Below are 12,893 nucleotides of genomic sequence, written 5' to 3' on the forward strand. Positions count from 1 at the left end.
GTGTCCTCACCGCGGCCGGGGCGGGCCCTATACAGCAAGGGGCGGGGCGAGTAAGGGACACGTCCCCAGTGCTCAGCTCCTCGGCTGTTCTTGTAACGTGCATAGACAGGTGACAGGCTATCGTGTCCCGGAAAGAGCACCAATGGTCGGCTGCAAACCCGGCCCCCTCTGTCACCACCGACCAATGAGAATAGGCGTGCTGGAATGTGCAGCCAATGGTGAAGAGGAGGGTGTGGTCTTGTCACGTTGCACGGTGAATGTGTGTTGTGTGTGTGTGAGAACATGGGGAGTCAGAAGGGGAGCGGAGTGTGAAGAAGCGGGCGCCGGACACAGAGCTGTGCGCTGCTGAGCTGAGCGACTGCGCCACCCGACCGGGGACCACCCGGGCTGTGCTGCTAGGGCCTGTTGGTGAGGGGTTACTGCCTAGGATACAACAGAAGGCTCCCTGGGAGCTGCCGCCTGGGTAAGTGCTGGGGCTCTGTGGGCAATGGTGTCCGTATACAGAAAGTATAAGTATGGTGTATACATGGCTGTACTGTGTATAGTGTGTGTGTGTGTATATATACACTGCATATCTATATGTACATATGTCTGTACTGTGTATATGGTGTGTGTGTGTGTATATATATTGTGTGTATACACTGGATATCTATATGGCTATGTCTGTACTGTGTATGTGGTGTATGTATACACTGCATATCTATATTCTCTACTGTGTATGTGGTGTATGTATACACTGCATACCTATATTCTCTACTGTGTATGTGGTGTATGTATACACTGCATATCTATATTCTCTACTGTGTATGTGGTGTATGTATACACTGCATATCTATATTCTCTACTGTGTATGTGGTGTATGTATACACTGCATATCTATATTCTCTACTGTGTATGTGGTGTATGTATACACTGCATATCTATATTCTCTACTGTGTATGTGGTGTATGTATACACTGCATATCTATATTCTCTACTGTGTATGTGGTGTATGTATACACTGCATATCTATATTCTCTACTGTGTATGTGGTGTATGTATACACTGCATATCTATATTCTCTACTGTGTATGTGGTGTATGTATACACTGCATACCTATATTCTCTACTGTGTATGTGGTGTATGTATACACTGCATACCTATATTCTCTACTGTGTATGTGGTGTATGTATACACTGCATATCTATATTCTCTACTGTGTATGTGGTGTATGTATACACTGCATATCTATATTCTCTACTGTGTATGTGGTGTATGTATACACTGCATATCTATATTCTCTACTGTGTATGTGGTGTATGTATACACTGCATATCTATATTCTCTACTGTGTATGTGGTGTATGTATACACTGCATATCTATATTCTCTACTGTGTATGTGGTGTATGTATACACTGCATATCTATATTCTCTACTGTGTATGTGGTGTATGTATACACTGCATATCTATATTCTCTACTGTGTATGTGGTGTATGTATACACTGCATATCTATATTCTCTACTGTGTATGTGGTGTATGTATACACTGCATATCTATATTCTCTACTGTGTATGTGGTGTATGTATACACTGCATATCTATATTCTCTACTGTGTATGTGGTGTATGTATACACTGCATATCTATATTCTCTACTGTGTATGTGGTGTATGTATACACTGCATATCTATATTCTCTACTGTGTATGTGGTGTATGTATACACTGGATATCTATATTCTCTACTGTGTGTGTGTGTGTGTGTGTGTATATATAATATATACACCATATACACAGTACAGACATATACATATATATACATATGCAGTGCGCACACATATATACACTGTAAATATGTGTGTGCACTGCATAGGTATATGTCTGTACTGTGTAAATGGTGTATATATGTGTGTACACTGTGCATATCTATATGTATATATGGTATGTCTAATTGTTTGCATCTGTGTGTGTTTATATCTGTAATTGTCTACTGTGTGTATATAATGTATGTATGGGTGTGCTATGTATGTAATATATCTGTATGTGTAATTGTTTGCATCTACTATGTGTGTTTATTTGTATATGTCTACTATGTGTCTGTATCCGTGTACTATGTATATAATATATTTGTCTAATTGTTTGCATCTATTATGTGATACAGAAAAATATATATTTCTGTATGTATAAGCCTACTGTATAAATTTGTGTATACCGTGTAACACATAGATATATAATTTATATATACTGTATACATGTATTGTGTGTACATCATATATATATGTGTGTATATATTAGTACATGCATTATGTATATGCAATACATATACATTTACCTATAGATACCCTTTGTGCCTGGCAGTGCCCACTAATCAAGGCTCCTTTCCCCCTGCAGTTTACTATGCTGGCCATTTATCATGGTGGTAGACCTTTTTAGACCCAGTTAGTCACCAGGACAGGCCACTTCTCTGCCAAGATGCCAACATTGCATTACAAATCACCACATTGACACTGGTAGAAGACCTCAACCTTAGCGTTGATCCTTGCAGGCCTTGTATGTGCCCATTGTCTGTATTGTTCTTGCACAGGGGCCCTCTTCCGTCTGTGTCCGCCACTGTACCCCCTTATGACACCGCTGTGATCACCTCTAGAAATTTGTGACTTTTGGTAAATTTTGAAAATATGCAGAAAATGAGGTGCTAGTGTGAAGTGGGTGCTGGGAGCCCCTGTCCTGCAGATTTTGCTGGGAGTTGTAGTTGTTCCGTTCTGCTGCACTTGGCCCTGATGTGTGACACATTGTTGGGTGCTCACAGCTCGTGGGGGTCATGCCCACTGCTCCCTATATTTCCCGGTGCCGCTGTTTGCAGGGATTTTGTAGGATTGGCAGATTATTTCTTTCCCGTTGTTGATTGATCACTTAGGTCCTAAGTCTTAGAACGTCAGAGGCCGAGGAGCTGGGGACAGCATCATGTGGAGGTGACACCTGACTTTCTGCCTCACTGCCTGTGCGTGCTGGTGCTCAGCTATGTCCTTACAGCAAGGACCTGCAAGCTGCGCCAGCTGCTGGGAAACTACAACTCCCAGCATGCTTCAGCAACTGCAGACTGTTAGAGCATGGTGGGAGTTGTAGATCCCAGGCAACTGGATAATTTTACATTGCCCATCATTGCATTGGAATGTATGTCGCTCGTCCATTGATAATATTTATTTTGCTTGCAAAAAAAAAAGTGATGATTTGATTTGTAACTCTGCTGAGAGTTGTAGTTCTACAATAACTATAGAACCAGTGATTGCATTTCTGACTCAGTGGGCAAAGTTGCTGGGGAATGTAGAAGCAGCAAAGCATGTTGGGAGTTGTAGTTGCACAGCAGTTGGCAGTCAACAGGTTGCTGACCCGTAATTGTATTGCTATAAAGGGAAGCTTGGTAGACTGAGTTGGTGGGGAATGTCAGTGCATGCTGAGAGTTGTAGTTGTACAGCAGCTGGAGATCCAAAGGTTGTTGACCCCTGATTGCATTGCCATAGGGGGCTGCTCAGTGGTCTATATATGTAGGAAGGGTCAGGACATATTGAGATCAGTTGTTGCACAGCAGCCGGAGTCACAAGATGTCATTTACTTTCTGAAGGCATTGCTAAAGGGTTTATCTGGTGTGCTGTCAGAGCATGCTGGGAGTTGTTGTACCACTACAGCTAGTGCGTTATCAGGTGCAGATTGCTGCCTCATTGTATTGTTATGATGCACGAAAATCCGATGGGGTTATTATTTGGATATGTATAGGTGGGCATGGGTCTTCTACTGTTCGGTGTTCTGCTGAATCTTCTAGAATTCATGTTTCCCCCTCCCAGAATTTTCAGGGATGAGTATAAAGCTCATCATTGCAGGTCTGCACCAGACACCCCTTGAGAAAGGCCACAATCGCCGAAACGCGCGTCGGGGAGGACGCCCACACTGTTTCCCAGTTATACCGGTAAATATCGCCAGCCTTTGTTGCTGTTTTGTGTTACATTGTTTATAAAGTTTTTGGGATGTGTATGCACTGATGTATATGGGCAAGTATGCAATAGATTTTTTGCTATATTTTGTACATTACCTATATCTTTGCTGCTATTGTTGTGGGCTTCCAGTTCTGGACATGTGTGAGCGGGCGTGTTCTCCCTCCCCCTCCTCCTGTTGTCATTTTTATCTAGTTCAATAAAAATTTATATTATATATCTTTATCATGGGAATTTTTTGTCGTGGTTTTTCTTTGTTTGACATGCAGGAGATTGACACTTAGGGCAGAGCCAATGAGAGCGGCCGGGCTCAGCCTGGTCTCTCCATTGGTCCTTCCCTGATTGGACGCGCTCAGGCTGGGGGATTCACGTGAAGCAGACATGCTTTTCTGAGATGCTCTGCACATGCCTCCAGCAGCAGCAGCGCCTGCAGAGCCTCAGCTCTTACAGAAAGACCCTCTGTCGGCCATTGACCTGCCGAAGGTTTACTAAATCCTATTGTTTTATGGGCTGCAGATTTTGCAGAACGATCCCCTTTTCTGTTGTTCCAGAACACAGTGCATGGTCTATTCAGGTGTGTGATTCCACATGTATTTGGTATCCAGATATATAGAAATACATCTAATCCGGCAAAAGTGTGATTATTCCTGACCCCCAGTGTAATGTGATATGGCAGAAGAGAAACTCAGGCGCGTTTCAGGCCGTCATATTATGGATGCATTTTTATCATCTCTTGCACCGCCATTACTTGGAGCCTTCAGTAATACTTTTATTTATATAGCGCCAACATATTCCGCAGCACTTTACAATTAAGCAGGGACATGTACAGACAATTCAGTGCTTGTCATTCCGTCACATTTCAGATGTTTTATTTTGAGCCCCCCTCCCCTGAGTATAATGTGGAACTGCATAAAAGGCAATTCCATAATATTGGAGACCCTTTCATGGGGCATTAGTGGTACCTGATGGCAGCTGAGATATAGCTTGTTTTGGATTGGTGTTTGACAGATTAATCTGTGTTTTTATTTTTTTATTTTTTTCAGTTCAATGTCAAACCTCTACTAGAGTCTGGAGCAATTTTCCAGTTATATTTTGAAAGCAGAGTATCTGCAATTCTAAGGCTATGTTCACACGTCCAGTAATGATCCGTTAGAACAGATCCAGCAGAAATCCGTTATTCACTAAATGATCTCTGCCGGATCTGTTTTTTAACATTAGCGTCAATGTGCAACAGATCCATTAATGGGGCATGCGTTGTCGTCTACAGATTCCTGCTGGATCCATTCTAACTGATCATTACTGAACATGTGAAAATAGCCTAAAGTGATGAGTTTTCCAATTGGAAACCGCTTCAGGAAATGCCCCCTTTTTTTTATTTTTTTTCTTCTTTTCTTTAGAGGATTTGAAGGATTTTTTTCGCCCCTTGCAGTCTTTTTATTTGACACTGCCTTGTTTGAAGCTGATTTATTTTTTTTTTTTCTCTCCACCATCAAACACCCAAAAAAGTTCTGTTATGAACAGCTAAGTAGATTTTGCGTTGCTCAAAAATGTTGTGACTTTTGAAAGTGTTTTACTCCGGAAAACTGGCATAAAACACTTTGATGAACCTGACCCGTCTTCTAAGGCTATGTTCACAAGTTGCGTTTTTGCAGTGGTTTTATTTTTTTTATGCAAATTTAAAGCTGCTTTTTTACAGTACCATGAAACGCTATGATATTTCAGAAATGTCATGCATATGATTTGATCTTTTCTGACTGAATTGGAAAACTTGTTTTTACATCGGTTTTTCCCCAGAGAAAGCATCTAGGAAGTGCAAAAATGCTGCAAAAAAAAATAAAATAATAAACCTCAAAACACCACAAAGCAGTCATGAAATCCAAAAACATCCCTTGAGGAAGGTACCATACCGAAACGCGCGTCGGGGTGGATGGGTGAATGTGTATGCACATATTGATGTTAGTATTATATTCGCTGGCACTGCAGCTATGGAGGACATGAATTGGACTATCTATTGATTGATTATACGGTTGGCATAGCTGTGTGTGTCAGTGGTTGTCATCAGTACTGCACCTTTTTGCACATTACATTATGCAGATTATTTGCATACAATTAACCTCTTTCAGGGATGTACCCTACCTTGGGCTTGGCTCGATGCTGATGATGTCCTTTGTCATCTTTTTTAGCCCCATTGTATCTGTCTGTCTGATGTATTCTGTTCTATTTTTTATCTTTGATTGTGACTATAATAAAGTGTTTTTGGATTTCATGACTGCTTTGTGGTGTTTTGAGGTTTTCTGCGATTGGTCTTGCAGTTATCCATATTTTTCCATACTTGAGTTGGGTGGTGTTTGGGTAGACATATAGTCATATGTACACTGTACTTTACTTAGTGTTATTTTAGGTACCCACCACCAATAATGTTCATCAGAATATTTTTCCCCCCAAAAAAATAACCAAACTTTTTTTTGGGAATAAAACTAACTTTATAAAACATGTACAGTAGACAAATGACGCCAAATCTGCACAAAAAACACATCCAAACAAGTAACAAAAACACAGCAAAACCTGTTTTGTTTTTTTGTTTTTTCAAGCAGGTTCTTCACTGCCAAGAGGGCATATTTTGCCCACAGTAAAAAAAAAAAAAGAAATGTGTGAACATAGCCTTAAATTGGGGACAATTGCTTTCTGATTAATGCTCATTGTTGATTGGTGCAGTTTATCGCAACTGTTTTAATTTTTAAAAAAGAGTTGTGATTAGGATCAAATACTACAAGTCTAGAGGCAGCAGACACTGGATAGGACCCCTAGCAGGGGCCTTTTTTCAAAGCCCCCGATAGCAGCTTTACCTCTCTGAATCCCAGCAGTTCTGCACTTACGAAAAAAAAACATTAAATGCCAAGTTAAATCTGCACCAAAAAGGGGATACAGTAAAAAATAAAAAAACCCTGCAGCAATATCAGAGCAGATTGCTATTGTGTGGTTGGAACATGGCCCTAATGTGTCATTTTTATGGGAGCCTTACATTGGAATTTTACGCTGCAGTCATGTGTGCACATTGCCTGATGTGTGCTCCTTTATGTGGGTCAGTCCGTTCTAGTGTGTGGCGGGAAATTCCACTTTATAGTCCATTGATATGAATGTCCTGTGCCCAGGTGGCTCAGTAGGTGACACCCTTTCTGTGCCAGCCCTGGGAGCGGGTGTGTTTGTTGTGTAATGAGTCCAGTGTGGGCCGTGTACCTGCAGCGTGTCCCTTAGTAGAACATGTTCCTCCATCCTAATCACACCCTTTCTCGCTGGGCGGACACCCTTCGGATCCACCTCCCTTTTAAATACCCTGTGCAGAGTTTGGAGAGATGCTACAGTGCTTCCCTCACCCGGGCTCAGGTGACGTTTCCTAGTGGTAAGCTCTTAGGACTAATTCTAACTATTCCTCATCTAGTTAAATGCCAGAACGACACTTTAATTTCGCCCTGACTACTTATGTGTCTCCAGCGACTCCACTTTTGGCATTTGTAGTCTATGAGCAGAGATTAAAACTGCGCTCTTGGATATTGGTTCTGTTTATTTAGCACCTGCATATCTCGGATTGCAATGCTGTCCTGCATGGCTGATGTCCCCGGAATCCTATAAACCTATGGCTATGTGGAGTACCTGGAGGAATTGTTTATAATTGTGGGGTCTGAACTTTGGAACCCTCAATGTTAAAAATGGAGTGTCTCCAATTCTGATTTAGTGCAATATCCACCCATGAGGCGATCGCTGTGCAAATGAGAATAACAAAAGTACTAAATTAGCGCTGTGATCCCCTCATTGTAAAGATCGACACGGATTGAAGAGGTTTGATAAATTCTAAAATTTTACATTAGAGCATTTAAAAAAAAAAAAAAAAAAAAATTTTTGCACTACTTTTTTTTTGTAGTTTTCAAGATCTTTGCTGTTGTCATTGAATGGCGACCTTCATCGTAAGAGCTCTGCTGTCTGTACTGTAATCCTGCATCCCCTGTCTCGAGTTGGTGAGGTTCTGCAGGATATCGGGGAGAGCTGTTTTTTAGTCTGTGGTTTTCTATTCCACAAGGATGTATTTTTTGTTTTTTAGGCGTTCAAAAACCAATTTTTTTTAAACCACTTGAAGAAATACTCAATTTTAAGGGAAATTTTTGGAAGAGGAGTCTCTCTTTTTCTTAAGTAGTTTTCAAAGAGGTTGTTTTCCTGGAACTTTCTATCCAGCTAATTGATTGGACAGTGGCTATTTTGGAGTGGATTCCATCAGGATGTGTTTTGGAGAAGTGACATGCACTTTGGTATTCAAAAGCTTAAACCCCCTGCATCACCCCACAATATAAGTGAAAAGTATTGTATCCACTTGCAGAGTATTGCCAGTAGAAGGAGCAGGTCTGGATGATGCAGGCAGATCATGGGACCATGTTGCTGCATTTGCCAGTAGGAGAGTTCAGACTTCTCAGTATTTAGCGATTTGTGGACTTTTTGCACCAAAGTGCCTTAGTCCGCCATAACTGAGGAAAGCCCCACATAATGGAGCGGGTACAGTTAGTGCTGTGCATGTTACACGTGAGTCCTCCTCGGTAGTCCTTTTCTGGCCAGCGGTTTCCTGGAGGCAGGTTATTTACTATCCGTAGAGTACAGCCTGTGCAGCATCGCTTCCCTTTAACTTGGCAGCCGTTCACTGTGGCGTCTGACTCGATGCCAGCTTTCTGTTCCAGCCTGGAGTTATGTAATGTTGCACTTACTACACATGTGGCATTGAACATTATGTTCAGATGTGTGTGTTCTCTCGCCCGTCCTACAAATATTCTGTTAAGATAAGTTACAGAACAGGGAGCGGGGCACGTGGCCGGCACACATGGGGTCTGGCCATAAACTAGTCACACTGTGGCAGAGGTCACCTCTCATGCAGGAAATCCAGTGAGTTGTCTGGAATCCGCAGTTGTTGTTGCAAGAGTACAACTCTCATCTTGTGGTTGTAAGGGAATGTTGTGAGTTGTAGTGTTTGGTGAAATGCTGGGGTGTACTACAGTCCTTGTGTGCAATCAGATGCCCTCTGAGAAGGCTTTGGTATGAGGTTCTTCTCTTGTCAAAGTGGTTCTACACTTAGTGTTTTAATTGCTGGAATGATCCTTGTTAATGGGCTCCTCAGAAAGTGTCCCTCATCTTGCACCCTGAGTTCACTGCTGTTGTGTGGGGAACCCTGGTAGTTTAATGTCATTACAGTGCCACCACAGGGGATAAGTTTGGCATTACACTGTATCTGGAGTCCTTATGGACTCAGATTAGAGGAGAATGCCTTGTTCAAGATCCTCATCTACTTCCTAGAAGGTTTATATGAAAAATACGTTTTCAAAACTGGACATCATCTGTAACATGGACCCTAAGCTCCAAGGCAGGGGGCAACTTCTAACTTGCACCATTATAACAAAGGGTTATTGTACAGATACATCCACTTATAAGCTCAAGTGTAGCGTGAGGTCGAGATCAGGCGGTGCGGCTGCCCACCTGGCTGATATTCCGCTCAGTTACACTGGTCAGTGGCCTCCCAAATGTGTATAATAATGCTCATCGGCCATCGCGCCGGGCTGAGGTTCAGCCACTTGCTGCGTCCGCTGCATCTGATCTCACCCTTTGTTTTTTTTTGTTTTTTTTGATCCCCAGCATGTTAAGATTGTCTTGCACATATCAACATTGGCTTAGTTTGCATTGTATTTTTGTACTTTTCTTTTGCTATATATATATATATATATATATATATATATATATATATATATATATATATATATATATATATATATATATATTTTCTGTAGCAATTACATTTGATACATTTTATATTGGGGAAGATGTGTTGCTTTTAGTTTAATGTTGCCAATTACAGTTTATGCAAGTGCTTAATTTATTTATCTATTTTTAAATGAGCAAGTGAAGGGATCTGAGTAACCTAGACATGGGACGAATTGCAATAGTTAAAGGACTTAGTCAGAGCATCTCGGAGACAGCAGAACGTACTAGTACCTGCCTAAGGTGGTAACAGGAAGGAGGTCCAGTTTGGCAAGGATGGAGTCATGAGCATAAATTGCTCACAGTTTATGCAGACTATGGTAGGAAGGAGTCAGAATATGCTGTACAGTGCAGCCTCCGATGTTGGCTTCTTATCCTTTTGCTCTTGGTGCAATAAGCCGACGTTCAGCCTCTCTCCCATAGAAGCCCCGAGCGCTCAGCAGCTCCAGCGCTCATAGTTATTGACTAGTCCTAGAGAGGAGCTGCCGACCATACGATCGGCTGAACCATAATTTGCCCGGCAGCCATCTATTGTGTGTTTGACCCTTTAGTAAGAACTTCGGAAGTACAGTAACTTGTTTACTACATTTTCTGTAGCGTCTGAACTTCCTCATCAGATCGTTGAGTACAGCCTCACGTGGCGCGGCACTCCCAGTGTACAGTATGTTCAGCCAGTAGGTGTGTCGCCAGACTGTACACGACGTGCTGATTATTACATCCCTGGCTGCTTTACAGCAGATAAATATAACCTCGCCACAAGAGTCATGACGTCCCCGGAAAGACTCCCTAGGATGAAAAGTTTTTTTGTTTATTTTTGCAGAATTGTTATTTCCTATACAAATGTAGTAATTGACTCAACTCTTCCCTCGTGCCCTGCCGTCAACAAAAACACATATGTGGGGAAGTGCTGCTTACGTAGAGTTAGAAATTACCTTAAATTGCTGGTTAAACATGAGGGGGCTTGAAGACCGGATGCATTTAGTTCCCTTTTTGCCGCCTAATAACCTAATTACAATCATTACCTTTTTTTGTATCGGAGTCTTTTTTTTTTTCTTTTCCTTTTGTACATTAACGTCACAGGATGGCTGCAGGGATGACGAGGGCCGCGGTGCTCATGAAATGGACTTTATGAAAGAAATCGGCAGGAGAGTTTGGGGCATTAGAGGTCAGACATTGAAACACCGCTCCGCTCTAGTCAGTAGCAGTAAAGTTTATGTTGAGCCGACATTAAATCTTCCCGTTTTTTTTTTTTGTTTTTTGTTTTTTTTTAATAAAAATGGTTCCAAAGGTGATCACACCTTTCATGCTGGTCATAGATGTAACGAGTGTTCGGTTTGATTGTGCACTTCACTTTTCTGAAGAAGTAATGTTCCAAGTGTGCTAATTGCCGGAGCCATTAAAATAATTTCGAAGACGTTCCATAAAATGATAAATGCGTTTGGCTGATTGCCCTAACCTAGTTTTCCAAGTTGTATGTTGTATCTGCATGTAGGGTGAAGTTACATAATGTTGTCACATAGTTACCTGAAAGCACGCAGTGTCGCCACCACGTGGGCGGCCGGCTGACAGCTGTGCACTGTCCATGATTCAGTGTAATGAAGATGATGATGGAGGTGATCACGTCTCATCGCTTTGCAATATACAGTACATCAGTGCTTGCTAATGGTGTGATTCCCTTTAGCTCATTGTCATTTAATGGTTTCCTGGTCATCATTAGAATTAGCTGCACTTAGGCTGGTTTCACACTTGCGTACGGGAGGGCTGTGGATGGCAGCGTACTTCCTCCCTTCTTCCTCCATGAAACCCTGCCTACGCTTCGCCTAATCCTTGCGTGCTGTAGTGCCCTGCGTACCTATCCAGACTGCTGCAGCAGGGGGGGGGGGTGTGATCCAGACTGCTGCAGCGGGGGGGGGGGGGGGGGGGGTGATCCAGACTGCTGCGGCGGGGGGGGTGATCCAGACTGCTGCGGCGGGGGGGGTGATCCAGATTGGGGGGGGGGGGATCCAGGCTGCTACAGCCGGGGGGGGGGGGGGGGATCCAGGCTGCTGCAGCCGGGGGGGGGGGGAATCCAGGCTGCTGCAGCCGGGGGGGGGTGATCCAGACTGCTACAGCGGGGGGGGGGGTGATCCAGACTGCTGCAGCAGGGGGGGGGGTGGGGTGGTTGGTGATCCCGACTGCTGCAGCGGGGGGGGGGGGGGTGATCCAGACTGCTGCAGCGGGGGGGACTGCTGTAGCAGGGGGGGTGATCAAGACTGCTGCAGCGGGGGGGGTGATCCAGACTGCTACAGCGGGGGGGGGGGGGGGTGTGATCCGGACTGCTACAGCAGGGGGGTGATCCAGGCTGCTGCAGCGGGGGGGGGGGGGGGTGTTGATCCCGACTGCTGCAGCGGGGGGGGGGGTGATCCAGACTGCTGCAGCGGCGGGGACTGCTGTAGCAGGGGGGGGGTGATCAAGACTGCTGCAGCAGGGGAGGTGATCCAGACTGCTGCAGCGGGGGTAAGCACTTCAGGCAGATAAAAAAAAAAAAATGTACATATCATAGACATTAACTTTTTGAAGTAATACGGTTTGATTTTCTTTTTTCTTTTGTTTCCATATAGGAAGCTTCTAATACATTCCAGACTTCGTTCTTCTGAAGCTGCTTAGATAACCACAGGAGAACCACAAATGCCACAAACTTGGAAATCTCCTCTAAATCGTTTTGTTCTACCCATCTTATACCGGAGGTTAGAGGCGCATATATAAACCTGAGCAGTATTATTCCAGATCATCATCATGAGCACAGAGGCCCAAAGTGAGGACTTGATCCCAAATGAGGCCTGGTCTACAGCCACTAGAAAGGAGGAGGGAAGCCCTCCCGAAAAGACTTTCAACTGTGAAACTTCAGAGGAGCATAGCTCCGAGCACCACGAGGACATGGAGATGAACTCCAATAGCAACGAATCCAGTGGAAATGACTGCAATGGTCACGAGTCTAGCGGAACAGATTCCAATGTGAATGAATCCAACAGGAGATCAAGCTGCAACTTCCGGAGACTGAGCAAATCCATCGGCAGCAGCAATAACAGGTAATTACCGCCTAATATTTCTATGCAGAGAAGTAAATTCACACTGGGTGATTCTACTATGGATTTA

At 43.4% G+C, this 12,893-nt stretch overlaps 1 protein-coding gene across 3 annotated transcripts in view; it reads left to right on the top strand.

Moving 5' to 3' along the window:
- Positions 1–214: 214 nt before the first annotated feature.
- PER3 (period circadian regulator 3) overlaps positions 215–12,893 on the top strand; it is a 43,494-nt gene continuing 30,815 nt past the window's right edge. For 2 of the 3 annotated variants that reach the window (XR_013213238.1, XM_077250407.1), the window contains exons 1-2: positions 246–463; positions 12,359–12,826. Coding sequence is in view for 2 of the 3 variants with exons in the window: in XM_077250407.1 (XP_077106522.1) it covers positions 12,534–12,826 (293 nt within the window). In the remaining variant the exon portion in view is untranslated. Of the gene's footprint in view, positions 464–12,358; positions 12,827–12,893 lie in introns of all 3 variants that reach the window. The other variant, XM_077250406.1, reaches the window with a different exon arrangement.

The sequence above is a fragment of the Ranitomeya variabilis genome, chromosome 4, assembly GCF_051348905.1.
Source record: "Ranitomeya variabilis isolate aRanVar5 chromosome 4, aRanVar5.hap1, whole genome shotgun sequence".
Lineage (NCBI taxonomy): Eukaryota > Metazoa > Chordata > Amphibia > Anura > Dendrobatidae > Ranitomeya > Ranitomeya variabilis.